This window comes from Hermetia illucens, chromosome 1 (genome assembly GCF_905115235.1).
Source record: "Hermetia illucens chromosome 1, iHerIll2.2.curated.20191125, whole genome shotgun sequence".
NCBI classification, from domain to species: domain Eukaryota; kingdom Metazoa; phylum Arthropoda; class Insecta; order Diptera; family Stratiomyidae; genus Hermetia; species Hermetia illucens.
Window position 1 is genome coordinate 1,594,339 of NC_051849.1, and position 27,384 is coordinate 1,621,722.

At 43.7% G+C, this 27,384-nt stretch overlaps 1 protein-coding gene across 2 annotated transcripts in view; it reads right to left on the reverse strand.

Moving 5' to 3' along the window:
* The window catches only part of LOC119653175 (putative inorganic phosphate cotransporter), a 40,530-nt gene that overhangs the window by 1,519 nt on the left and 11,627 nt on the right, over window positions 1-27,384 (reverse strand). For both annotated transcript variants that reach the window (XM_038057726.1, XM_038057733.1), the window contains 2 exons: window positions 7,324-7,460; window positions 6,195-7,268 (listed from right to left, as the gene is read on the reverse strand). In XM_038057726.1, coding sequence (XP_037913654.1) covers window positions 6,195-7,268; window positions 7,324-7,460 — 1,211 coding nt within the window. The remainder of the gene's footprint in view (window positions 1-6,194; window positions 7,269-7,323; window positions 7,461-27,384) is intronic.

A 27,384-nucleotide genomic window follows, 5' to 3' on the forward strand; every position in this document is an offset into this window, starting at 1 on the left:
GACTTGATCCACTACTACTCCTATCGAACAGCATGGTATCTAACGGCACCATCGACCGAACAGTCCGCCAGTACACTTAAGTAATTCAGCAAGTATGCAATGTACAAATTTCAACTCGTCTCCTCAACTATCGCAACCTTATCTCTCTCCCCAATGGTATCCTCGACGATATCAAATTAAAAAAGACTATTCGGTGCAGACTATTTTGAAATAGATATTTTTTCTGTCCTCTAACCTCAGTGAAGAAATCCGCAACCTTGATCGGTCAATCCGCCAAGGAATTTTAACCTTATATACCGAGTACATCCACAAACGCCTCTCGAACATCGAATTGAACCCTGGCACGTTCAGGGAAATCAGAAAAACTTATCCTTGCCTGGGAAAAATAGCCCAACAAACCGCATTCCTATCCCAAACCATCTCCCTACCTGAAAAGGCTAACATCCTGCAAGTACAGAATTGAACATTGCACATCCCCGACCAGGTTTTCGACCTCGAGGTCAAGGAATCGATTTGCTGACTTGAATGATCACTGATCAATTGGAAGAGTGCTCGTATAACTCTCATCTAAAAAAAACAAAAAAAAATTAAAACCCTCTTAATCCCGATAGCTATAGGTCTATCTCCATTTTTTCATCCTCCGCTAGGATCTTCGAGCGGACAATTAAATCCATTATCGATGAACGCTGCGACTCCAATTATACACTTCTCGACTTCCAGTTGGCAAACCGACATAACCACTCGGCCGGCCACGCACTGCCTGTCTTTAAAACGGACATTCTTCTCGGTATTGACTAGAAGACTCCTACCATAGCCTGTCTCCTTGACCAAACATAAATTTTCGACTCCGTAGGACAATACAATCTCGCTTTTAAGCTTTCGGAAGTTCTCTCTTATTCGCACCTCTTTAAGCCAACATTGATAGACCAGTAGCTTCCTCCAAACTACAATTTTTATTTTAACAGTAGCTTTCTACTGATGAAGGCGGTAAGTTGCTCCCGAAATATATTGTAGTTTGGAGGAAGCTACTGGTCTATCAATTTTAGGCTAAACTACCAATAGCAGACAATATCTAATTTCTCTTTAAGCTAATTCTTAATTTTCTAGATGGGTGGAAATCCCAAGTCAACATATAAAAACACTTTTTATCCCCATACATATGTCAGTAGGCATTCCCCAAGGTTCAGTCCTTTCAGCTACCTAGTTTTCTGTCTTCATCGCTGACCTACCTAAACCGGGTCCTGACCCTAATCCCATAAAAATCCTACAACACGGGGATGACCTTATCCTTTACACGTTCACTTAAGATATTCCCTTCGGCGAAACTCGTCTGAACTTTTATTTGGACGAGCTTTATAGAACCTTTACCCCTTAATCCCCAAAAGTGTGATTCAATTGTATTTCGTAGCAACACACACCAAAAATAAGGAGACAAACTGCCGTCCATTTCTTCAAAATCGATGACACGCTCATTTCCACTGTCAACGAAGTCACCTACCTAGAGGTGACCATGAACTCCCATCTTTCCCACGTATTCCATATTTGGAAGGCACTGAACCGTGCAAATGGTGCCTACTAGTCCTTATATCCAGTTCTCAAATACAACGTCTCAACTCCTCAAAAAATTAAGCTGTTCTGTTATAAGCAGTTTATCAAACCTCTCCTCCCTTCTATCATAGCTTCATCTTCTGGTCTCAAATATAAAGGCTCCACCAGAGGGAACGGAAGATCCTCCGTCAGTGCTGCAAGGTCTACAAGAACGAAGACCATTCCAAATATATCTCCAACTAAATCCTATACGATTCCTGTCAAATTCCCCGCATCGACGCTGCCCTCGTCCGTCACGGCATTAATTTCCTAATCAAATATCAGACATACTCCCATCTCCTTATGGTCCAGGCCATGCAGGCAGAGAACGCTGAGGACATTCTTTTTAATAGTCATCTGTTCCCTCAACTTCTCTTACCCCCACATTCCCAAAGCCACCCTTTTGATCCTGAAGATAGAGTCGTCTTCTATACCGGAAAGGACTCCCGGTCTTAATTCAAAAAAACCGACCCATCCTTAATATCAATACCTAGCTCCTAATCCCCAAGCCCCTCCTGCATGTATTCCATCCTACGCCCCGTCCTTAATCCTAGCCCTTTTCCCATTCAAAGTTTTATTAAAATTTCAACCAGTGGAGGTTTTTTTTTTAATTTTCCTCCAACATATGTAATCACATTTTCTTTGTACACCCCTCTCAGTAATTTAGTTAGTTATCCCCGTAAGTTGCCTATTCAATGGCTTCCCGCCTACGATGTTCGCAGGCTTTAGCGAATCTGAGAACATTCTCCAGAGGCAGAGAGTGTGGAGATTCTTCATTGAAGAAAACCTTGCCAAGGTGTCTTCGTCTGAGATCTGAGGATGACGGTCAGCTGTATAAAAGGTGCAGGGCCGTCTCCTCCTCCTCCTCACATTGGCTGCACATAGCCAAAACCACTACCCCAATATTTTGCATATGGTAGTTTAAGGGGCAGTGTCCCGTCAAAAGCCCTACTAGGGTTTTCATGTCCCACTTCTTAAGGGACAACAAAAATGCCGCTCTAGTGGCCCTAGGCTCCTTCACAAGGATTTTCGCTTGCCGACAACAGTCCAAATTTCTCCACTCGGTTGCGTGAATCCTTCCAATTTCACTCTTCAGAGTAGACTTGACAGTAGATGGTCGTTCTGGCCCCACCATTGTGGATCCAGACCCTCGGCGAGCCAGTCTTTCAGCCTCCTCATTACCGGCGATATTAGAGTGCCCCGGCACCCACATCAGGAATGTTTCATTCAGTCGGCCAAGTTTCAGCAGCACCTGATGAAAACTCCACACCAACTGGCTTGATATGTTGTTGCCATTTAGTGCTGATAATGCCGCCCGACTGTCGAAACAGATTCGAATGGTACAACCCCCGCATTTTTGTCGTAGACATTCTTCTGCTGCCAATGAAATGGCATATATCTCCGCCTGGAATATGGTCATCATTTGTCCGAGGGATCGGGCCAGTTCTATAATCGGATTCTCCGAGAACACCCCTGCGCCCGATCCACCCTCCATGACTGGCCCGTCGGTGAAGATTATTAGGTCTGTAATCTGAAAAGATCATGGCCATTTGTCGACCATTCTTCTCTTTCGGTGATTACGACAGTGTATGTCTTTTCAAAGACGAATCTGGAAACCATATGATCGGTCGGCATCAGGGCTACCGGATGTTTTTCAAGGAATTTTCAGATAGACGCATGACCGTTTGATTGGCCGCCTTTCCACGCCCCAATGGTATCGAGCCTATATGCGTTGTTGGCCGCTTTCCGTTTCACTTCCAAGCGAACGGGGAGTAAATTTAGGATAGCTTCAAGTGCCGCAGTCGACGTAGTACTCATTACTCCAGTAATACTTAGGCAACCAAGGCTCTGAATCTGCTTTAGCAGCTTCCTGCTGCTAGCAAAGTTCAGTCTTGGCCACCAGACGATGCATGCATACATCAAAATGGGTTTTATTATGGATGTATACATCCAATATATCCGTTTAGGTGAAAGTCCCCAGGTCTTACCTATCGCATTCCTACAGCACCAGAGCAATCTGCAGGATTTCTGGTATTGTTCCTGGATATGATGCTTCCACGTTAACTTGGAGTCGAAATGTACTCCTAAGTACTTGACTGTTTATGCCAGCTGGATTTCTGCCCCTGCTAAGGTGGGTAACGTATAGCTGTCCCACCTGACGTTCCTAGTGAACATAATTAGTCCAGTATTCCTTGCGTTCACCGTGAGTCCATTGCGGAGGCACCAGCTGTGGATTACGTGCAGAGTTGCATTCAAGCGGTCACATACTGTGTCTGCAGACTTGCCGGTAATTATTACGGGTAGGTCATCCGCAAATGCTTGCGCGAAAACTTTTTGTCCTCCAGGAGCCACAGCAGGGTATCCATTACCAAGAGCCATAACAGTGGAGAGAGAACCCCTCCCTGTGGGCAGCCCCTGAGACATCCTGCTTCAATAGACTTCTGGCCGACCGATATGTGGATTTTTCTCCACTCTAGTATGTGAAGGCTCCAACTGATTAGCAGCGGTTCGATTCCATGCTGTCTTGCCGCATCACAAATTGCCGCGAATGAGGTATAATTAAAGGCACCTTCGATGTCCATCGACCGATGGATGGACATCGCCGTAAGTTCATGGAGTGCTGTCTCCGTAGATTTACCTTTCTGTTAGGCGTGTTGCCTATGGTGAAGTGGCCAATGTGGATGTGATGTGTGTATCCCTTATGAACCGATCTACTAGTCTTTCTAGTCCTTTTAGCAGAAAGGACGTTAGGCTGATCGGTCGAAAGCTTTTTGCGTCTGTGTGGGTGGGTTTTCCTGGTTTGGGAATGAACAGCACCTTCACATCCCGCCATTTAATTGGAATATAAGCGTGTGCTAGGCATGCACGATATATATTTATATGTATAGACCCAGGGCATCCATTCCCTGTATTACTAGCGCAGGGATGATGCCATCCATTTCACTCGCTCCAGTGATACTACTTTGCATACCAGATTCCAGCCTCTCGGTTGAGGCTGTATTCACCTGTTGGCCCCGAGATTAGATTTTGGATGCTCCCTGGGAAGTGTATTTCCAGCAAATGGTTTGCCGTTTCTTCATCGCTTTCTGTGTACTTCCCATTCTGTAAACGTAAATAACCCAGTTTCTGGCTACGTTCTTTGGCCAGAATCCGCTTCAGCTTTGGGGTTGCCTCAAGAGAGTTAGTCTCTTCGCAAAAGCGTCTCCAAGATGATCGTTTAGCCGATCTTATGCTCTTCTTTAGAGCCTTTCTGTGCCTCTTTGTAGCGATTCCAGCTAGTGCTTGATTCACCCTTCAGAGCACGATTAAGGAGCATCCTTGTCGTTCTCCTCTGTTTTGCCAAATCCAAGTTTCACCATGGTGTTTTACCCTTCTTTGGTATCATGAGTGGACAGCTTTCTTCGAAAGCTTCTCTCATGCTAGTTGTGATCATTTGGGTTGTCTTCTCAATTCCAGCAATGGATTTGATGCGCTTCCCAGGGATCGTGACTCGGGCGCTCAATTCTATTTGATACATCACCCAATCTGTCTTCCTCGGATTCCGAAATGGAGTGGGTGGAGGTGAAACCATGTCCAGAACGAAATCAATGCATCTGTGATCCGGGAGTGTGATATCGTTTGATACTCTCCATTCTCCGATCAGAGCCGCGATGTCAGGAGATGCCACCGTGATGTCAATGACCTTTCGCCTGACCACGTTGAAGAAAGTGGGTTCATTACCCACATTTAAGATCTGCAAATCGGTTCCTACTAGATACTCCAGTAGTCTCGATCCTCTTGCATTGATGTTCGAACTTCCCCAGTATATGTGGTGAGCGTTGACATCACATTCTGCTATTACCCCCATGCCTCTACTTTTGGCATATTGGATAGCTCTGATGAATGTTCCACTGGGAACGTCTTCTGCGTCGTAGGGAAAATATACAGAGCACCATAGTATCTTTTTATCTCCCTGCTGACTTTTTATGGTTAGCTTAGCCGATGTGGTGTCGCCATCACATAGGTCGTTAACCAGGTTAGCCTGGAAGTCTTTGAAGACTACCATGCAGGTGCGAGGTCGATCGCTTCCATTGACATACAATAGGTCAGCATGTTGGAAGTTTAGGCCCCTGACTGCCCCACCAACAACCCACGGTTCTTGTGTGAGGTGTATAAATGTCTTGCAGCTATTGATCCGACGACTGATAAGTGCAGTCGCCACTTTACAATGCCGCAAATAGTTTCAATCTTACTTATAATTAGTGAATAAATGAGTCAACGAATTTTCATTTGCGCCTATACTTCCGACAATGCCAATGAAATAAATTTGTTTTCCCGAAGTAATGGTTTTTTTTTGCCTTGTCATTGGCATCACAATTCGACCGAATTAATGATAAAACTTTCTCGGGAAATTCATTCTAATTTACTATCTTAGATATGTTGTGAAATTTATAATTGTGAGTCAATATCCACTCATTATCCGTACATGCGAAAAAGATAAAGTTGTTGATTGATCACTTTAGCCACCAGCAGTTCCACTGATAGTGCCTCCTCATTTACATACGAGTACCATGAATTAACGTAAATAACTGTCGGAAAATTATCTAAATTAATACTTCGATAATTACCTCATTTGTCACTATCACGCCAACTGCGAGTGGTCCGAGTAGGCTCATAATATTTGCGAAGCCGTTGCTGATGCCCATTAATGTGCCGGCGAAGTTGGGAGAGAGGTCGATGTGATTGACTAAGTATCCCAAGTAAACGGCACTGTTCACCCCGACTGCGACCACCAGCAATCCAATTGCCAGGTTCGTGGTTTCCTTGGTAGCGTAGCCCATCCCAATCAATGCCGCCGCTGGTAACCACAATCCTATTGTGTTGAACATGCGTCGGCTGAAGGTTAACGAAATCAACTTTTTTTTGGATAAAACATCGGATATTCCACAGAAGACGTAGCTCAGGAGCCACATCACAGTATACGGTAGGGCCGATAACAGGGCGTTGCTTTTGATGTTCATCCCAAGAATTTTGCTCATGTAGGAAGGTATTTCCGTCAGCAGTGTCCAGAATCCCCAAACGTGGCAGGAATGCACAAATATAAGAGCTATGAAGGGGACCGACGTGAAGAATTCCCGCCATGGAGTCCTGTGTAATTGCTCTGAATCGTCCTTCTTCTCGTCTATCGAGTTCTCAATGAACTCACGTTCTTCCGGCGAAATGGCTTTGTACTGGGACGGGGTGCTGGCTCCAAAGAAAAACCAAAACAAAGCCCAGACGAGTCCGAATCCTCCAGAAATGTAATATATCCCGGGCCAACCTAGCCAGGACGATGCAATAACTCCACTTGCCGCCAGCATGATTACTGTTCCAAACTGGCATCCTGAATAGCAAATTGTATTCAATTTGCCTCGCTCGTCAGGCGGGGCCCATTTGGAGAGTAGAGCGTGTGTGCAAGGATACATGGCGCCTTGGCAAAGACCTTGAACAAAACGTGAAGCACACACCATTTTCCAACCTCCAAGAGCTGCGCACCACGGAGTCAGAATTGTCAGGAATGAACAAATTGTCACACCGAACAACATGGGCAGTTTGGCTCCAAAGTGGTGAGCAATCTGTCCCGCTGGCAGTTGAGTGACTACATAGCCCCAGAAGAAGCTGCTTAGGATGAAAGATTTGGTCTTCTCGTCCCACTCGTACTCCTGTTGATTATTAGATCAAATATTGGTAAATGTAAGTGAAATAATTTTTATTTACCTCGAATTCTGGATTTGTAGCATTTTTGTCAGTCATCGCAACAATGGCTACAGATAAATTAACACGTAAGGCATAGGCAACAGATAAGCCGGCGAATAGAAAGAAGCATTGCAGATGTCGAATCCCAAGGCCTGTGCCTAAAAATAATCAGATTAAATTACATTAGTTTTTTTACTAAGTGTGGTGCTAATAAATGTATTTTCGATAACAAGGCTTGTGTATTTAGATAGTTTATTACTATCTCTTCAGCCAGGTTATTTGAAAGAGTGAAAACTGTGTCTCAATGGGTAATAATAATAATGCTGTTGATAAAAAGAACGAAAGAGTTGAATGACGGTTTCGTTCAGGGCGTAGGCAGCTCCTCCCACTCCCATCCAACTGTAGAGTTCCCAACGACTCCATTGACCTATTAGTCCGTCAATACACCGAGGCAATTCTACAAGTATGGGACGATCTGATCCCATCCCGTCCCTTGAACTCGCAACCTAATCACCCTGGCCGAAGACATCCTAACCGATATCCGCTATAAAAACTGGACAAGTCCATTCGCGAAAGAATCCTCACCCTATACACCCAATATCTCCAGAACTGCCTCTCCAACACCGAACTCAACCCTGGTACATACAAGAAACTCAGGAGAATCTGCCGCGTTTAGGCAAATCAGTCCAATAGAACACGATCCAACCCCAAAATACCCCTCCCACAGAAAAAGTGAACGTCTTCGCTCACCACTTCCTCCAAGCCCACCACTACACCCTCCACTTCCGTGAACCAAGTTTCGATAACGAGGTAAGCAGAAAGATCTCTCAACTCCTAGCCCACCCTTTCTACCACATTCACCAACCCGGACAAAATCCCTTCACCCACGCCCTCGCCGACCCAAGTCAGTGAGAAAATATCCTCCCCATTCACTTTGTCAGTCCAGACTCCGTCAGGGCGGCCATCGCCGCCTCCAAAAACAAGAAATCAGTTGGACTTGACAAAATCCCCTCCTTAGTCCTCAAGAAATGCGCCCCAAGCATTGCTCCCACTATGTCCTCCATCATCAACCACTGCCTTATCAACGCCCACTTCCCAACAGATTGGAAGAATGCTCGAATTGTTCATATCCCAAAAAAGAACCAAAATCCTCTAAATCCCGATAGCGACAGGCCTATCTCAATCCTCTCATCCTCTGCCAAGATATTCGAGCGGATCATCAAACTCATTAGCGACGACCACTGTGACTTCAAACATTCACTCCCACAGCTCCAATTCGCCAACCGACCCAAACACTCGGTTGAGCATGCACTACTCGTGCTCAAATCGGACGTCCTCCTCGGCCTCAACTGAAGCGCACCGACCATAGCCTGTCTACTCGACATAAAGAAGGCTTTCGACTCCGTATGGCAATAAGGACTCGCTTACAAGCTTTCCAGTTCCATCCGCACCTCTGCAAGCTAATTCTTAGCTTTCTTGATGGGCGGAAATCCCAAGTCTAACTCCGTGAACACCTCTCTTCCCCATATACGAGTCCGGCTGGCATCCCTCAAGGATCAGTCCCCTCCGCTACCCTCTTCTGCCTGTTCACCGCAGACCTACCCAAACCAATTCCACACCCAAATCCAATCCGAACCCAGTTCTGCAGTGGGGAATCCAGAATATCTCAAGACAAAAGAAATTTGGTTTTTATTTTGGGGTCCTAGTATGGCCCCTAGATAAGGCCAAATAGAGAACCAGAGGATTGGCTGATTCGAAATATACCTTTCCAGGAGCCAAATATTCTCGTCATTTAAAACTGCTACTGAATTGGTGATAAGCGAAGTTCTATACAAGGTGATCCCATTTTAATAAAACACCTTAAATCTTCTCTGAGGAGTCCAAAAATACTTCTCCCAATTGAGGTTGTTATGCGAATTGTGCCCATTGGGTAGTCTATAGTCGTGGGTAATTGGATGTGTTACATAGTCGTTCTATAAGCCTAGTCTACTATGCAAGTGGTGGCTCCCTACTCTTGGGAACCAAATGACTATATTAAATAAGAGTCAAAATAATAATAAATCAACAAAAAAGTGAAACCCTACTTAGCACGCAAACTGGTGCATTATGTTGTTAGATGGAAGCATATCTCCGGAATATTAACAGCCAGATGGCCTCCCTATAATGGGAGAAGCTGAAAAGTTAAGCTCAGCATCGAATACCCCTAAGGATCAGTGAATAGAAGGCAGGGACAAGCAAAAGTATTTCTGAGGTGGGTATATCATACCTTATTATTATTATTCTGTTAAGGGAAAGTCGCACCGCGTCCTTGAAGAACTATTGTGCCCCTTTTACTGGTTATAGTGTACTTGTTGATCATAGTATCTCAAGCAGGCCTGTAACCGTTAGGAACTTTAGTATGTTCCCCACTTCCAGATGTTTCAGCTTTGCATCTGGTATTAAGTGTTCTCCCAGATGTATCGACCTACTTTGCACAAGTGCCGGACACTGTCCCAGGACGTGTATAGAGGTTTCGTCCTCCTCCTCACAAAACCTGCAGGCAGTGTCCGTAGATATCCCTAGGTGATAGTTCAGCCGACAATGACCAGTGAGAATTCCCACTATGATTCGGAGGTTCTTTTTGGTGAGGTTTAAGCAATCCTTTGTACGCATGGATTCGTATCCCCCAATAAGCACCCTGGACTGCTCCATCCCTGGTAGGCCCGCCCAATATAGTTCTCTTAACCCTTTCTCTTCGTTTCTTAGATTCAAAGCCATGAAACCGTTTCCGATTCCACAGAAGGGTTCTGGCCCGTGTAAAGGCATCCCTGCTCCCTTCTTGGCTAGTTCATCCGCTGCCTCGTTGCCTTCCAAACCCAGCATGGCCTGGAACCCAAAGTATCCAGACCTTGTTGGACGAGCCGAGTGTATTCAGTCTCTCAAAGCATTCCCATACCAGTTTAGAGTTCACCTGGTTGGACCTAAGTGTCTTGATCGCTGCTTGGCTATCGGTGAGAATAGCTATGTTCTGCCCCCTGTAGTTCCTTTGCAGATTAAAGGAGGCACATTTGTCTATGGCGTATATTTCTGCCTGGAATATGCTAGTGTATCTGCCCATTGGCTCAAAGTAAATTTTCCTTGGACCAACGACACCGGGACCCGCTCCCTCTGCTGTGAGGGATCCGTCAGTGTACCAAGTAATCAGTTACTGGTTTAAGTCGTATGTCGCAGCCACGCTCTCCCAGTTTGCCTTGTTACTCCAACGTGTTTCAAACTTCTTATCGAAATGAAACCTCGTTGTCATGTTGTCCCTCGGTATCAGTAATTCGGGATACCGCCTAGAAAGGATATCAATCGTCCTTCGATTTAGGCAGCTCCCGCCTCACTCATACTACCGGCCATGCTGAATATTGATCTCCTTGCCTGCATCTGTATGTGCAAATGGAGAGGGGTTAATCCCAGAAGGACCTCCAGGGATGCCGTTCGGCATGTCCTCATTGCCCCACTGATACACACGCAAGCCAGCCTTTGGAGTTTATGTAATTCCCTGGCTTGTGTGCTGAGTTGGGTTCTTTCAGATTACCGCTCCATAGGTAATCATTGACCTTACTATTGCAGTATATATCCAAAGTAGTATCTTCGGGCTGCAACCCCATTTTTTTCCTGCTATGGATCTGAAAGTCATCAGAGCCCTCCTGGCTCTTCGACAAGTGTTTCCGACATGTGTCTTCCAGAGTAATTTTTGGTCTAGCGTGATTCCCAAATATTTGACCTCTGTTTCTCGTTTCACCTCCATATAATGTAATGTTATGGCTTTCAGGTGATCCAGCTTACGCCTCCTAGTGAATGGTACCATACCTTAGAACTCAGAGCCGCTTGAGGCAGATGTTATCTATGCTATTTGAAAGAAGACCCCAGCAAGGCTCAGGGAAGAATCAAGCGTTCAGCAGTCAATCATAGGAAGAGAAACAAATGTAAATGCGCCCACAAAAGGGGAATGCTCCTCCACGGGCTACTGACTTTTCTACCCATGTCATTTCCGGCGCAAATACTCACTTTTGAAGGACAAAAAGATATATTTCAGCAAAAATATAAAAGATGGAATACCAAACATGCATTCTGCAGTATATGTTTTCGATCAGGTTTAATACTGATAGACTGTGCGACGGAGGACACCCCATAATGGTTTACCACAATACTTTCTAATTTGTGAGGCCAAGACGCAGTACCAAAAGTACACACGGTAATAGTCTGGTTTACCAGAGCCACAGCGATGGAGTTAGAAGAGTTTCCAAACCTCATAATTGCTGGCGACTGAGGAGAAGGTTTAAATACAAACCAAAGGGAGAAGGAAAATTTCTCAAGATCAAGGAGGATGACCTGTCGTTAGATGCAATTAAGTAAAATAAGTTAAGCGTCATCTTAGATTCGGTATGTTCATTGGGCATGCTCAAGGAGAATGAGAGAAATATACTTTGAAAAGTACATCGTGCCGTGATCCCTAAAGATATTGCGAAGCTTATTGAGGCCGAAGGATAGTGTACATAGTGATATATTTGCTACCTATTATAGTGACCGCGGCTGCGCGACAGGAGCGGAATCTCATCCGACTCTTTCTTAATTAATTTGCTTAAATAATGCATTTAATAATGTGCAATTGCCCTAATGTTCGCCGCAGATTGTACATTATTGAATGCATTCGGGCGAACTGATCTTGACAAGAGGCGAATGATTTGCCGCATCCGCAGGCGCATGCGCATGTTGCCGCAACATTGCCTAGAGAGAGTTGAAGGCAATGTAGCGACAAATGAAGCGTTGCGGCAAGAACAAAGAAGAGGCGAAGCGGTGCGAAAGAAAAAAACGGAGGGCAGAAGAAACGGGAATGCTTTGTTTTTGGGGGACTGGAATGGTTGGAAGTTTCGAACGTTGGTGCAAATTCGGGAAAAATTGTCGTTTGTAGAGGACTAGAGTTTTGGAACAGAGAAGAAACGAGAGTGCTTTGTTTTTTTTGGAGACGGTATTTGTTGGAATCTTCGAACGTTGGGGAGAAATTCCGGAAAAATTTTCGTTCGTAAGAAACGACGGATTTTGAACAACTAAGAAACGTGCGGATTCTAGCATAATATATTAATCGTTTCTGTAAGAATTTAAGCAATACGCCTGCCTGTTGCCAAGTGTTACATATTTTGTTCGATAAGGAATCGTCAAGTTATAAAAGTTATTTTTATATAGTGCGCGGTTCGCCTTCAAGGATATAGAATAATCTTGCCCGGCTATAAAGGGCGAAAAAGAGCAGGAGTGGAAGGGTGCCCGCGAGTAAGGCTAGTTCAAATCTTTCACAAGAGTACTAACGGATAAATGCCCAGTGAATTAAAAAAAAAAAGAAACGGGAAGTGAAGGCTGGGAAGTCTTTGTTTGGGCAGAGAACAGTGGAAGAAAGTCAAAAAAATAAAAGCGGCTCCATTTGATGTGAAATTTGCGGGGAGTCTTGCCCGCCACTACACGCTAACCAATCGGAAGGACAACTGAGACCATAAGAAAGAAAAACAAAAATAATTTAATATATTTAATAATTTAAATTAAATAATTAAATAATTTAATGTTATTTTTACATATTTATAATTTATTTTTCTTTTTAATATAAAATGAATCGAGTATAAATCAAGCGTGATTTGAGAACTTCCTCCCTCTTTTTTTTCTTCCGTGCTCCCGCAGAACCTCTATTTCAAGGGACATCCTCAAACATGACAAACTGGCCTGAGGATGTCAAGGAAGGGTGAGAGCCTCAAGGGCCGCGGCTCATACAAGATCTGAGGCGGAAGAGGCAATAATTGAGACTGTGATCCGTCGTGGATCTTCACCTCCTTGATCGCGGCACTCGGGTCCCGAGACTTACGGCTCCACGCGCGCGGTCGAGCCGTTTTTTTTTCTACTTTCCAATTTTAGTTCGCGTTCTGATTTTCATTCGATAGGCCCTCGCGAAGTCCCTATTAATGTCTATTTTGGAATCCAGTGCGGACCCACGCACGTTGATTTGTAGTAATGAAGCGTGAGGGATCAAAGCGCTCAAAGGACCCCAGCCCCCACACATTCCCGAGCCTGGCTAGCACAGAGGCGTGCAAGGACGTGGAAATAATTGGAAAAAAACCATGAGGTCAACAATTAGCTCTGAATTTGCCAAGCAATTCACCTGGAGAGATCCGATCGACAAGGTCAAACCATATTGCTTCACGACAACCGTAAGGCTCTTGATGCCCAAGTCGTCAAAGGCGTACTTCAAGAGCTCGAACGGGAGGTTCTTAAGCATCTATCTTGCGACATCATTCCCGCTCCCTATAGATCCAAGAATAACGAACAGAAGACCTTAAAACCTAGCTCAGTAATTTTTTCAACACCAGACTGGACACTTTTTGTTGAAAAAGGACCAGTATATTGGTCGAAAGATAGGAACAGTCCGTAGCTAATTTATTATTATAATTATATTTTTTTTTATTACGAGGCCTAAAGTACATATTTTCTTTTAGTATCCCTAATGATGATGCAGAGGTAAATTGGCTATCTTTCGAAAACAAGTTTCTTTCTTTATCATAAACTAACGTTGGAGAAAATTGCAGGTTAGGAATGACCCCTGGTGAAACTACAGCTTAGCTAAGAGGAGCACTGAGATACAAAGCCCTTCAATGCTCTGACGACGGACATCAACATTATGGCCGAAATAACTACGAAATACTGTAAGAACAAACCACGGAAACATCCTGGCTATGCAAGGTCTGCCAAGATCTATTTCAAGCTTGTGCTTCAGGTATAAAGGTTTATCTTATGTGAGACATTTTTTACGCACATTTTGCCATTCGTATATGGCTAAAAACGAATCAGTTTCAAAAAGTAGTAATTGAGCCCTTTCCTCTAATATTCCACAGAGTCACTTTCTGTGAAAAAAATTGTGCCCGCCTTAAACTGAACATAAAATAGCGCTACTTGCTGCATGTAAAAGAATGCAAAGACCACATGTTCTCACTAAATTTCGTGACAATCTAGCCGTTTCCGAATAAATCGTGTGTGACAGACAGACAGACAGACAGACATTGACTCAGTACTAATGAGGTTTTGTTTCACACAAAACTGCTTTCTGAGAATAACGACGATAGGATGCATGTAGTTCTCATTTCGTGCGGGTATTCTTCATGATTGAAGGCAATACAATGGTGTCGAACTCTCTGATAACGAAGGACCGTATGCTTGGTAGCTTTACTAAAATAGGCCCTCTTACCCGCAATATACACCCCGGATAGGAAGGAATACTGAGGATGTATTAAGGAACGCAACAAACACTTGGACATCAAGGCAACGAACAGGAGATACCATTTGGTAGTCATGACTACAGCCTAGGGTGGTGTACAGGATCAGGTGTCGACGTAGCCAAAAACGCAAAATGGAGAAAACGCCTCCACGGCAAATTCGCGAAAGACTACCAGACCCTACGGCGAAAGACGGTAACTGTAATCAGGGTTCCACTTGGATTAAGGTGGAAAAGAAGAAAAAGCTGCAGAAGAGAAGCAGGCCCGATGCACTAATAATAACAAAAACAAGTGAGCTTACGTACGCTGATATTCTGTGCAAGATCAAAACAGACACCTCGTTAATGGAGCTAGGTAAAGTGTGAACCGCATAAGGCGAACACAGAAGGGCGACCTATTGCTGGAATTCAAACCAGGCGAAAACAAGTCAGAAGACTTGCAGAAAAAAATCGAGTCGTCACTGAGTGAGGCAGCAGAAGTGAAGCTCCGTCAAAATCGTGTGGTTATTGAGTGTAAAGACTTGGACGAGATCACAACGAAGGAAGAAATTTGTCAAGCGCTACGATCGGTCCAGGAGCGAGATATTCTACGGCTGACGAAGGCATATGGCAGCACACAAACTGCGTCCATAAGCCTAACACTTGAAGCGGCCAAAAGGGCTATCACAGCCAGTAAAGTTCGGATTGGCTAGGTCGTCTGCCGACTACGAAAGCAGATAACTCTGAAAAGATGCTTCAGGTGTTTGGAATGTGGGCACGTCCCGAAGAAATGTACTATCGTTCACGATAGGTCCGACCTGTGTCGTAAATGCGGAAATAAAGGCCACATTGCAAAAGCCTGCGAAGAAAAACCCAATTGTCTGTTCTGCAGGTAAATAAACGACATTGACAGCGCCAATGTCACAGGCAGCAGCACATGTCCGGTGTATAGGAAAGCGATCAACACTATAGGCAAATGAGGTTCCTACAGCTAAACCTGAACCATTGCCAAGCGGTTCAGGACCTGCTCTCCCAGACGATATTCGAAAACAAAATCGACGTTGCTATTATCTGCGAGCAGTACAAAAACCTAGACAGTGGAGTATGGGGCGCGGATAAGAGCGGAAAGGCAGCGATATGGACATGCGGAAATCGGACCATAGAAGGAACCACCAAGATCCTCGAGAATGACTTCACTAGAGCAAAAATAGGCGGAATATATATTTACAGCTGTTATGCAGCTCCAAGCCTTACGACAGAGGAGTTCCATTCTTTGGTGGAGAGGCTAGCAACAGACGCACAAAACCATAGTCCTAAGATAGTGGCTGGAGATTTCAATGCATGGGCTGAAGAATGGGGTAGCCGAGAAACGAACGCAAGAGGACGAATATTACTCGAAGCTCTTTCTCGTCTGAATCTTATAGTGGCTAACACTGGATGCGTGAACACTTTCCGTAAGAGAGAAATGGGGTCCGTGATAGATGTCACTTTTGTTAGCGATGTTTTAGCTAAGGATCTGCAGTGGTATGTCAGTGACGAATATACACATAGCGACCACCAGGCCATCATTTTTGAAATCAGACATGGAAAACGAATGAAACGGTCTCGGACGAGAGCTGAAAGGTGGGCAGCTAATAGGCTTGACGAGGAGATTTTCGGACAGGTTCTGCAGCAAAATACAGCGCTTGAAGGAAGCGCAGAAAATAAAGCTTTGCAGATTGGCGAGAAGTTGCGACGAGCATGTGACGCATCCATGCCAAGGTACGTTGTATCACAGAAGCGAGTTCCGAACTTTTGGTGGAATTCTGAAATCGGAGAATGCCGCAAGGCCTGCCTCAAGGCCAGAAGGCGCAGTCAGAGAAATAGAAACCGATCTGGATATGAGCAATTACATGAAGAATATAAAAACCCTCGGAAGCAACTACATGTGACCATCATGAAAAGTAAAAGCGAACACTTTAAGCGAGTGTGTAATGAAGCCGACACGAACCCCTGGGGTGGCGCCTATAAAACCGTAATATCAAAACTTAAAGGCAAACGCTCCCCACCGATCTCTTCCCCTACTCTGCTTGATGAAATATATTATAATAGTAACGGATCTTTTCCCACATAATGTGAGTACCGCTAACCTTCCCACTGTCGAGATAGACACCGCCAAAGTTCCCATGGTAAGCGAAAAGGAGGTCCTCGAAGCTGCGGATAAAATTGTTGGAAATAAAGCACCTGGCTTGGATAGCATCCCCAATAAAGCTCTGAAGGCAGCAGTCAAAATAGCTCCAAATATGTTTGCCGAGGCGTTCACCACATGCCTTAAAGAAGGAGTATTTCCTACACAATGGAAGAAGCAGAAATTAATTCTAGTCCCAAGCCAAACAAACCTTTGGGTGAAGCTTGGTCCTATAGGCCGATATGCCTTCTAAGTAATACTGGCAAACTATTCGAACGAGTAATCAATAACAGATTAATTCGAATTGCCGAAAAGGATGGCAGTCTCTCCGAAAATCAGTTCGGTTTTCGAAATGGGAGGTCTACAACGGATGCACTTGTCCTAGTAGCTAACGCAGCTAAGACCGCACTTGACGAGGGCAAATGTTATGCAGTGATTACATTTGATGTGAAGAATGCCTTCAATTCCGCTAGATGGAGCAAGATACTTGAGTCCCTAATTAACTTAGGCGTAGCGAAGTATCTGGTGCGTATCCTTGCCGACTTCCTAATCGATAGGATTCTGTGCTGCGAATCAGATGAAGGAATGAAATCCTACCAAACGACATGCGGACTTCCACAAGGGTCTGTCCTAGGGCCACTCTTGTGGATTATTATGTATAACGGGGTACTGACCCTAGACCTCCCTACTGGTGTGGCCTCCATTGGTTTCGCGGACGATATTGGTGTGACGGTTGTTGCACGCCTTCTCGAGGAAGCCGAGATCTATGCAAATGAAGCAGTCTATGAGATTAAATCCTGGTTAGAGAATGCTGGTCTACAGCTCGCAGAGCATAAGACGGAAGTAGTATTTATTACCAAGCGGAGAAAGTGCATTTCCATGAAGATCAAAGTTGGAACGCAAACAATTTATTCCAAGCCTGCACTTAAGTACTTAGGTGTAATGATTGACCAGAGGTTGAATTTCAGATTGCATGTGGAGGGTGCAGCAACCAAGGCATATAACATCGGAGCGCTGGTTGCGAGAATTCTACCAAATATAGGTGGCCCAATGCCGAGCCGTCGACTCCTTATTTCGAAGGTGGTTAGTTCGATCCTACTGTATGCAGCGCTAGTATGGGCAGTTCGCACGAGCTGAAACTGTCGCGGAATGGCAAGAGAAGTGGGACGAGTCAGAAAAAGGCCGTAGGACTCACAAAATCATATGGGATATCCGGAAATGGATCGAGCGATCTCACGGCGAAATAGGTTTCGACCTAACTCAATTCTTGAGCGGACGCGGAGGCTATCGAGCATATCTGTATCGATTTGGGCGTGATGATTCGCCATATTGCCCACAGTGTGCAAACATTCCAGAGGACGCAGAACACGTCTTTTTTCACTGCCCCAGATTCGAAACCCAAAGGGCTCCATTAGAAGCTACAACCGGGAGCACTTTACACCCGAAAATATCATGGAGCTATGGTGAAAGTCAAGGGGATATGGACCGAAGTTGGAAAAGTGATTACAGCCATCGGAAAGAAGCTTAGGCAGGAGGAAGTCATCCGAAAGAATGAACGCGAGAGGAACACGAATGTTGACATGAGCGCAGAATAAATTCTGATCCAGCCCCGCGATGTAATACCAAATGTGAGTCCCGCGGGGAGAGTAGAAGGAGAAGGAGGTGGTTTTAGTGGGTAGGAGTCCCACATAACCGTGTGGCTGGAGCCTGCGGTAGCTTTTTGAAGCTTTCCACCTTCCATCGGAAAAAAAAAAGGATCAGGTGTCACCAGTGTGGAGTGTCGTAATCTTCGAGGAATGGTACGTGAAATCACCTAAGATCAATAGAACACTGCTGCTCAATATAACACATATTGATGATGATAATTGGGATTTCTCCTGATATTTATGAGGATAAGGAAATACCACATTCGGGATGACTTTGTGCAAGTGTAATAATCGTAATTTCCTTGAAAGTATCAAAAGTCGATTTATAATTGATGTGCTCTCCCAAGATATTGAGCAGACAGTATACTTTACAGCAGAATTTGATGATTTGCCTTTGTCCTGGATGGAACCACCTTCGTATTTATTTTTAAATGATCGCTTTCCTTCTTGGTTATAAGATTAGTTTTACAAGAACCCGGTTTGGATCAACAATCATCTCATTCAAATGATTTGCCAAAGACCTGTGAGCGCTCTTGAACCGGTATTGTTAGAAATTGTCAATTGTGCAAATTCCTGGTGCCATCCTGCCCTTTCACGAGCTTCCAATGCCATTTTCAAAAATATTGGAGGGAAATGAAAAATGTGTTCTCTAGCATGGTAATTCTGTTATTTTTCACTATCCTCCATATTGATGGCGTTGTCTTAAAAGATGACTTAATTCCGGGGTTCCGATCTAAATCTGTGACTTAGTTCACTGAAGCCATATAATGTCTATGATGGTATAATTGTCAAAAGTTTTAAGGCGGGAAAGGCATGTTGATGTTGTCGAGCAATTCTAAATGGTCTTGAGTACTGCTTGACAATAGAGACCAATCAAGGAACTATCTACAAAAGAGCTGTTGACATAGAGTGTCGCGTTGCTTAAATTAATTTGGGCGTTGACCTCGAAAGGAAGAACGTCGTATAGAAGGCTGTATGTGCACATGTCCACTACGCTACGTACTGTACACAGCATGTGTTGTTAAGTATGAATATAGCTTTACCCTCAAAATATACTTGCGATATTCGTAGCAGATCCTATGTGTTATGGGTCATGTCATTATCCACAACTCGCGACACGCGCCTAACAGTATGAAGCTCTGAGTTTGCAATCTACCAATGATGGCTCTCGAACACTGCACACTTCCATCATCCATGATAATCGTAATGAAAGATTTTACTATTATAATCGCTAATTCGGTTTGGCGCTATAAATAGATTCTTTTATATATTATATATATTATAGCTTTTATCACGTGCATTTCATACAGTTTTATTACGAACATGCTCAATGTTATTGAGTTTATGGATCCAGTCACGCGTTTACTCATATTTGGAAAATTTTAGCAAATAAGCGAATATTTTTTTTAGACTACTAAAAATTATAGAGGCAGTTTCAACTTGAGATACTTTTTTATTCCGTTAATAAATGTAGAAAGAATCGTAAATGGCCTTATCGTTGCTTATCTGACAAACCTCTCGCCCACATCAACACGATTTCTGCGGAAATTATGCAATTTAGAGTCAGAGAATTGTATATTTATTTTATTGCTTCCAATTGTTATCCGATCAGGATTGCTTCAAGGAAGAGCGAAAATTTTACTAGGTCTTCCCATTGCTTTTTTCTATTTCAAATAAATTTTATTATTTCCATTATTGAAGAAAAGCTTCAATGGAATTTGAAAATGGGAGCTGCAAGTTATCTCGACTAGATAAGCTCCTTTTCATTTTGTATGCCGTTGCCCTTGTAGATCGAGAGAAGTTTCGTCTACTGGAGCTTTACAAAAAAAGTTACCAACAATTATTTGCTAGAAAAATATTGTTGGAAATATATTTTCGACAAATTTGACAAAAACATTTTTTCCAGTTCCAGCATTTGGCGCCCCCTAGGACATGAAACTCGCCTATGTATATGCCGTCCTTGTTTTCAATTGAGGCCTCTTCGAGTATCTAATCTTTTTAATGTTTTGTTTGTAAAACAAAATCTTATTAAAATCGGTTTACTGTCTGTCCGTCTGTCCGTCTGTCTGTCTGTCTGTCTGTCTGTCTGTCTGTCTGTCCGTCACACGCATTTTTCTCGGAGACGGTTATAGCGATTGACACCAAATTTGGTAGAAAGGTGGGAACTGTGAACGCTCACGCATATAGTGAGTGACATCCTCTTACGACGATTTTAAGGGGGGTCCCCATACATGCAAAAGGGGGGTGTACATTTTTTTTTCATCAAATATAGTCATGTGGGGTATCAAATTAAAGGTCTCGGTTAGTACTTTTTGAAGCCGGTATTAGTTTTGACTTTTGCTGAAAAGGTGCGGGGGGTCGAAAGTGGTCATTTTTTTAACGAACCCATTCTCAGGAACTACCAAACCGAAAAATTTGGAAAAAATCAGGGGGCTGCCACTATATGGTGTCTAGGCTCCGAAATACCCTCCATATCGATACCTGTTCAAATAAAGTTAATAATAGTATATTACCATAATTTTTAGTAATTGACAGGAAAACCCCCCTTAAGTTCACCGTAGAATCACAAAATGCAGCAATGTAGGCTACAGTATAGATCATGATTCTGCCAAATTTGGTGAAAATCGCACTATTACTAACAAAGTTATACTAGGTCAAATCTGCGCTCCTCTGCAAATTCAAGACTGTGAATGTCAATATCACTTGAAAGTGGCTATTTTCACATAATATATGCATATTTTACGTGCTACATGCTAATGGGACAAATGCACACCCAAATCTCTTTATAAAAGAAATACACAAAACCTTTCATACCTGAAGCGTCTAACTTCCAGTTTTCCGACTTGTTTAAATTAGCCACAACAGATCTGAAAACGACAATAAAACGTTCTCGTCTGTTACCCCAGACAGATGGGAAGACAACCTTGATCAAATATAATTCCGCTGTAGCCCCTAGCCCGGTTGTGAAAAGAGGAAAGATGGATAGCTTCAGTCTGAATGACTGTACGCCACGGCAGCGTCTCAGGCGATAGATGAGGAAAGTGCAGGGACCTTGCAGAGGAACCTATCACCACACCTGACAGTTAGGGATTAAATGTAAACCCATTAGATGAGGAGAAAAAGAAATCTTAAATCCGGTACGGATAACAGGTGGGAGTCGTCTGACTTGGTGGCTGGGTCGGGCTCCCGTAATGGACAGCACAGCATCGAAATCCCGGCCATAATCAGGGAGCGTGATCGACTTGAAGTCACCACGGACACCGGTGACCGAGAGGCGATGGGACAGAGGCATCACCCCCCACTGCTGGCAACTGTTTCAGTACTCACCAAAGCACTTTTTTTCACTGTTCAGCTTAAGTCCCCGCTGAAGTCCGGGAAAAATTTCGAAAAGCGCGTGCAGAATTTTCGGAAATGGATTCTTTACATAAACTGAGTACTCCCAATCTCTAAGCATCTTCAGTTACTCCGAGAATTCTATATCTAATCAATCATACAATCACTTGTATATGGTGGTGCAGTTACAGCTGTCAGATTGTACGGTTTGAGTGATCGAAGAGATCCGGCATGCAAAATTCGTCTGGAACCTAGGCTAGACTTACTAAAGCGGGGCATGACTTGGCTGAATCAAAGCGGCATTGGCTGCATGCTGAGTGGATCACCGCCGAAGGTACCCGTCGCGCCACTACATCGGTACCAGTATACACAGCCGGCTGACGCATATCATAAATCAGGTCATCAGTCGGCCAGAGGACTTTCTACCCTTCCTCACGGCGGCAATGAACTACCTTGTCCCTAAAAAGGACACAATGCAGCAGCCTGCGGATATAACACTGATTACTTGCTTACCAGCCCTCTATAAATTGGTATTGTCCATTATTAGTGGAAGGGTTGATGTGCACTTTCAGACCAACAACATTCAATGGGAGGAGCAGAAGGGGTACCGAGTTTTGGATCAAGGGGTCGCAAAGAGTAACACATTATCGACTCGGAAGTTGTTCGTCCAGCAAAAGAGAGCAACGAAACCTCCTTAGTTGTTAAATCGATTATTCCAAGGCTTTCTACAGCGCACCGCATACCTGGCTAATCGATGTCCTACGTCTGTATCACATTGATCTGAAAACGAATAAAGTTTTTGGCGGCCGTCATGGAAGGATATCAGTACCTTATACCGAATTAAATCTTCCAGGCGGATTCGTTGAGTCCCCTTTGGTTCTGCGTGGTACATTCATGGCTACTGAATGATGCTAGAGCATGTGGCTTCGCAATCAAATATGGCCTAGGTGCTAAATACGAGCTGACACCCTTGATGTACATAGATGACCTCAAGTTGTATGCTGGTAGTCATTATAACCTTAGAAGTCTTTTGCGAATAGTAGACATGTTCAGCCGTGTAATTCGGATGGAATTTGGATTAGACAAGTGTCGAAACCGGGCTATCTGGAAATGTCATCACGAGTCGAATGCCGGACATAGAATTGGTGACCTCTACGTCCAAGTTATAACCGAGACAGACTTCTACAAATACCTAGGAATTCTGCAAGGAACCCAAGCTTGAGTTGGTAATCTGAAGGATGCTCTGCTGTCCAAATTCCTGAGATGTGTGACGCTGGCACTGAAATTGCATTTTTCGGGGAAGAACAAAATAAGCGCATTGAATATATTCACTATCCCTTCATTGGGATATCCATTCGTAATGTTGCCGTAGATGAACACCGATCAGGAAGACTTCCAGCGGATACGGATTACTATCTCCAAATTTCGGCGTAGTTGACTTGGCGGCATAACATCACCACTAAGTCGACTCGCTACGCGCTTGTGTTCCACAGCAGAATGTGGGCTAACTCCACTTGACTTAAAGGACCGATCTTTCAATGCTCTAAATGGGGTGAAGTCATACCAAGAGCGGTAAACACGTGAATTGTCCTTGGAAACAATTTGTCAAACAGATGGCTGTGTACTAGGAAGCTAAACGATAAATTCGCTAATAATAGTAGGATTTTGTATGAATCCATTCCATATTTAACTAAAACGGATATGAAATTAAAACAAAATTTCCCCGTGTTCCCCATCTAAAAACTAATAACTCTTTAGAACGCTTATCCTCAATGATCTCTTTTCGAACTCCGGTAATCACAGTCAAATGAATTAAAACGTAACACCCTCTCCGTCGCTAGTAGTGATTATTTTCTAGCATATTTCGATATTTCGGGAGCAACCTCTTCCACATTATATGATCATAAAAAATCGAATACTGAAGAAGACTACATAGGTAAAGTCATATAATGCCTTAGTGTGCAGTAAATTCAACGTAAATTACAACATCGAAATATTATAACGCGTTCAGTTTCCAGTCCTTTTTCGATTTTCTCTAAACACATGCAAGCTGGAGGATTTGGCACATGTTGAGTTTTTGAACGAATAATCTAAGGATTTTCGCTGAAGGATCCGTTTGGAAAGTTTGCCGTGGAAGTCTGACTGATTCACCAGCCATTTGAGTGAGAAATGGTCCCTTACCACTTCGAATGGTATGTCTTCAATTTGCGCTCGAAATTTAAGCAATGTCCCACCGCTGCTAAGGACTCCCGTTCAACAACCATGTAGTTTAGTTAAGCCTGAGTAAGGAACTGAAATCTCATCTTCCTCTTTTGTATTCATCACTCCAAGTTTAGAGATGTTGGGATTGTGCGTTGATCGGAGCCAAAGGGAGACCTGATTTTAAAATGGCATGGTGAAACAGCCTTTTGAGACTAGTAAAACTAGAGCTTCTTTTGAAGTATGACTGCCCATTGTACAGTTAGCGAAGCTGACCTAAATACAGATCGCTGATACCACCTTCCGAGGAATCGGCATAGTTCCGGCGGAAAATCCGAAGTGTGATCAGCACAAATCATTCCATTTCCGATGATGCGCTCTTTCAATACGGACTTACTTTTGCGGATGTTTAATGGTGCTCAGAGGTGGCGGCGAGGAAGATGGGGCGGCAACCCTATCGGCCAAACGAAACCCAAGTGGCCCTGGAGAACCTCCATAGTGGTGGCACCGGGCGACGCTGTACTCACTTTGGTTTGCCGGCCGTGATGCAGTAGGCGAATGCTCCAAAGACCTAATCAGGGCGATCAGACCCGAGTCTGCACGAGAACTCATAAGTGGCAAATTGGTCACGAAACCTTACCAGGGGTATACTGGTACCATGGGAACCGGGATAGCCTCTGGACTCTCATACTTCGGGTGAACTCTCGTTGTATGTGAGGACAGCTCGGTTATTTGCGGTAGGCCCCCTAGTGGGAGTTTCATGGTGGTTGTGGTTATGCTCAAGCGAGAAGAGACCTTCGGGCCTCGTCGTGGTGTTGCGTTTCAACACGGGTGCCGTACTCCTTAGTTCGGTAGAGATTTAGGTAATTCTTGCATCCGCCAGTATGAATGCTAAGCCATGCACTTGGTATAGACTGGTACCGTTGTTGCTTGTCTCAGCGGGGCTCTGATTGTGGTCACAAAATCAATCCATGTCTGAAGAGGACCGTAGGATTAAGTCTCACGACAGGTGTCTACGTAAAACACCGAGGACTTCACTGCGGATGTTTAATATCAGTCCAACGATTTTACTTAAGAGCAGCATGAGGGGATAAAATTATAGGGATGATTGGCCCGTACGTTACTACATTCTCTAAGTTTTACTGGCGTGATCAAAAACTGTTAGAGCTGGTGCTCTGGAACTGCAAAGGCTTCCATATTCTTGAACCCCTTATCCTGAGGGACTCGCCAGAAAGCATATTTGAGATCTAGACTTGTCATGAATCTAACTAAAAATCAATAAGTGGAACAAGGCCCAAAAGGGTCCCGTATGAGTTAAACCAAGTTCATAAAATTAGTATCAAATTTTTGGTTAGAAATAGAGCTTTGTTTACTGTAGAGTGATCACTCGGTAATTCTTTTGAAATCATTAATTTTTTCGCTTTTTTAATTAATCCACGGGATGTTACCGCAGGACAAAGTATGGAGTGACCACATTTGTGTATCGTCACTTCTGATGTTCCAACGATTCGTTTTCTGGTCACTTCAGATTGTATTATGTGCGAAAGCGTCAGCTCCTTTGAAAAGTTAGGTGGCGGATTTAAGATCGAGTTTGTAACCGCAGGCAAAGTCCTGAACACAGCGAAAAGAGTCCGTAGTCCCAGGTATTGATGGATTCCTCAACAAGGCGCTGTACCTGGTAATTAACACGATACTAAGCATGTTCGTACAGATTCCTAAAATAAGGATCTTTCACCGCTAATTCGTCTAGTACTTACTGTTGACAACTGAACAGCCACCTGAAGCAATCCCAGAACGGTGATTCCGCAGGGAGAGTGGGGAGAATATATGGGAGGTTTTAGTCAGTAACAGTGCGATATGTGCACCCTCGATTGTAGATGGGTACCCATGATGAATTTCCTTTCGGCCAAAAAAAAAAGACGGTCAAACAATAAATCGATTTTAATAAGGTTTTATTTTGTCAAACCCTTAAAAGGAAGGTTTAGCTAAAATTCAATCTTCTGTGCTGGAGAAACAATGAAGACAAAACATCGAAAGTGGCGAAACTTTATGGTTGTAAAAAACTCTACCTGCTGTGATGGAAATGAAGCAAAGCGATACTTGCTTAACCCTTAACATTATTGAGATGCGTCCGTTAGGTGATTTTATGTGATTCTGCTGTAACTATCGCAAATAATTAAACCTTGACTTTTATATGTTTCGACGATTGGGTAAAGATTAATATCCTATTAAAATGCCTATGGTGAGCTCCGATGGAACGTTTCCACGATCAGTCAGTCAGCCAGCAGTGGCAAAAATAGGCCGCCATCAAAAGTGTGTTTATCTTATCAGCAATATCTCAAAAGGATATTAGAGGACCTGCATGAGTACGAAAACGTGGGGGAGAATCCATGAACATAGGGTGCTGAAATCTTCGTTGATAAGTACGGAGGGTGAAGGAATTTCACCATAGCGTGTGGAAAGCAAACACTGTTGAATATAGCGACTGATTTCGCAACCATATATTGCAGCACGGTTGGTTGATTGATGGTATGATAGTAGGTTTCATATTCACGATAATTAGCACCTGAAAAGGTGAAAGGACAATTTCACCATGATTCACTTAGCATCCAGTGAAGTAGCAGCAAACTTCCAACAAATTACCATAAGATTCAGATACATACTGTTACTCCAAACATAAATTGTTGTTTCCGCCGTTGCGCTGAACCGGAGGAAAGCCGCCGGCCTTGATGGTATCTTTGCGAAACTTCTACTTGTAGCCCCTGCATCCTCCGCTGCTACTTCCATCTATACGAAAATCTTTGTCAGAATTCCGAAAAAAAGCATCTGTCTGAAGTTGCAACAACTGAAAGGGTATTTGAGCGTTTCCTGCTGTCTCCAAAATATTAACTGAAATTATCCTGAAACATGTCAAAGAGCAGGTAGGTTTCCGTTCTTGATACTCCAGTATCGACTACATTACCAACCTCCGTATCATAATTGGACAGAATGCTGAGTTTGGATGTCTCCTTCGCCTGCTTTGTATAGAATATCGGAAAACTTTCATAAACAGGACATGTATCTCAAATGCTGTATGCAGAAGGCGTATTCCAGAGAAGCAAAGTATCTATTATCAGGGCAATCTATGAAAAAAAGTCCGATACATGTCATCTTGGCTGAAGAATGACGGGAGACACCTCGGCTACGGTCATGACATAACATATGCTTGCTTTATCAACGAGTCCTAAACTTTGGCAGAATGGGTTTAAATTTGGAAAGGAAAGCAGACAGAGTTGGTCTAAAATGAACATCGGTAAAACAAGGAGTCGCAGTTTGAACAGTAACAACAACTTTGAATACCTAGGTAGCATTGCTTCTGCCACATGCTACAGAAAACTTGATATCTCTCGACGCATTCAAAGCTACCTGGAGTAAAAAATGGCCAACCGCCTCAACGGGCTTAATTATAAGCTTAATTATCTTTTGAAATTTTGGTGCAAAAC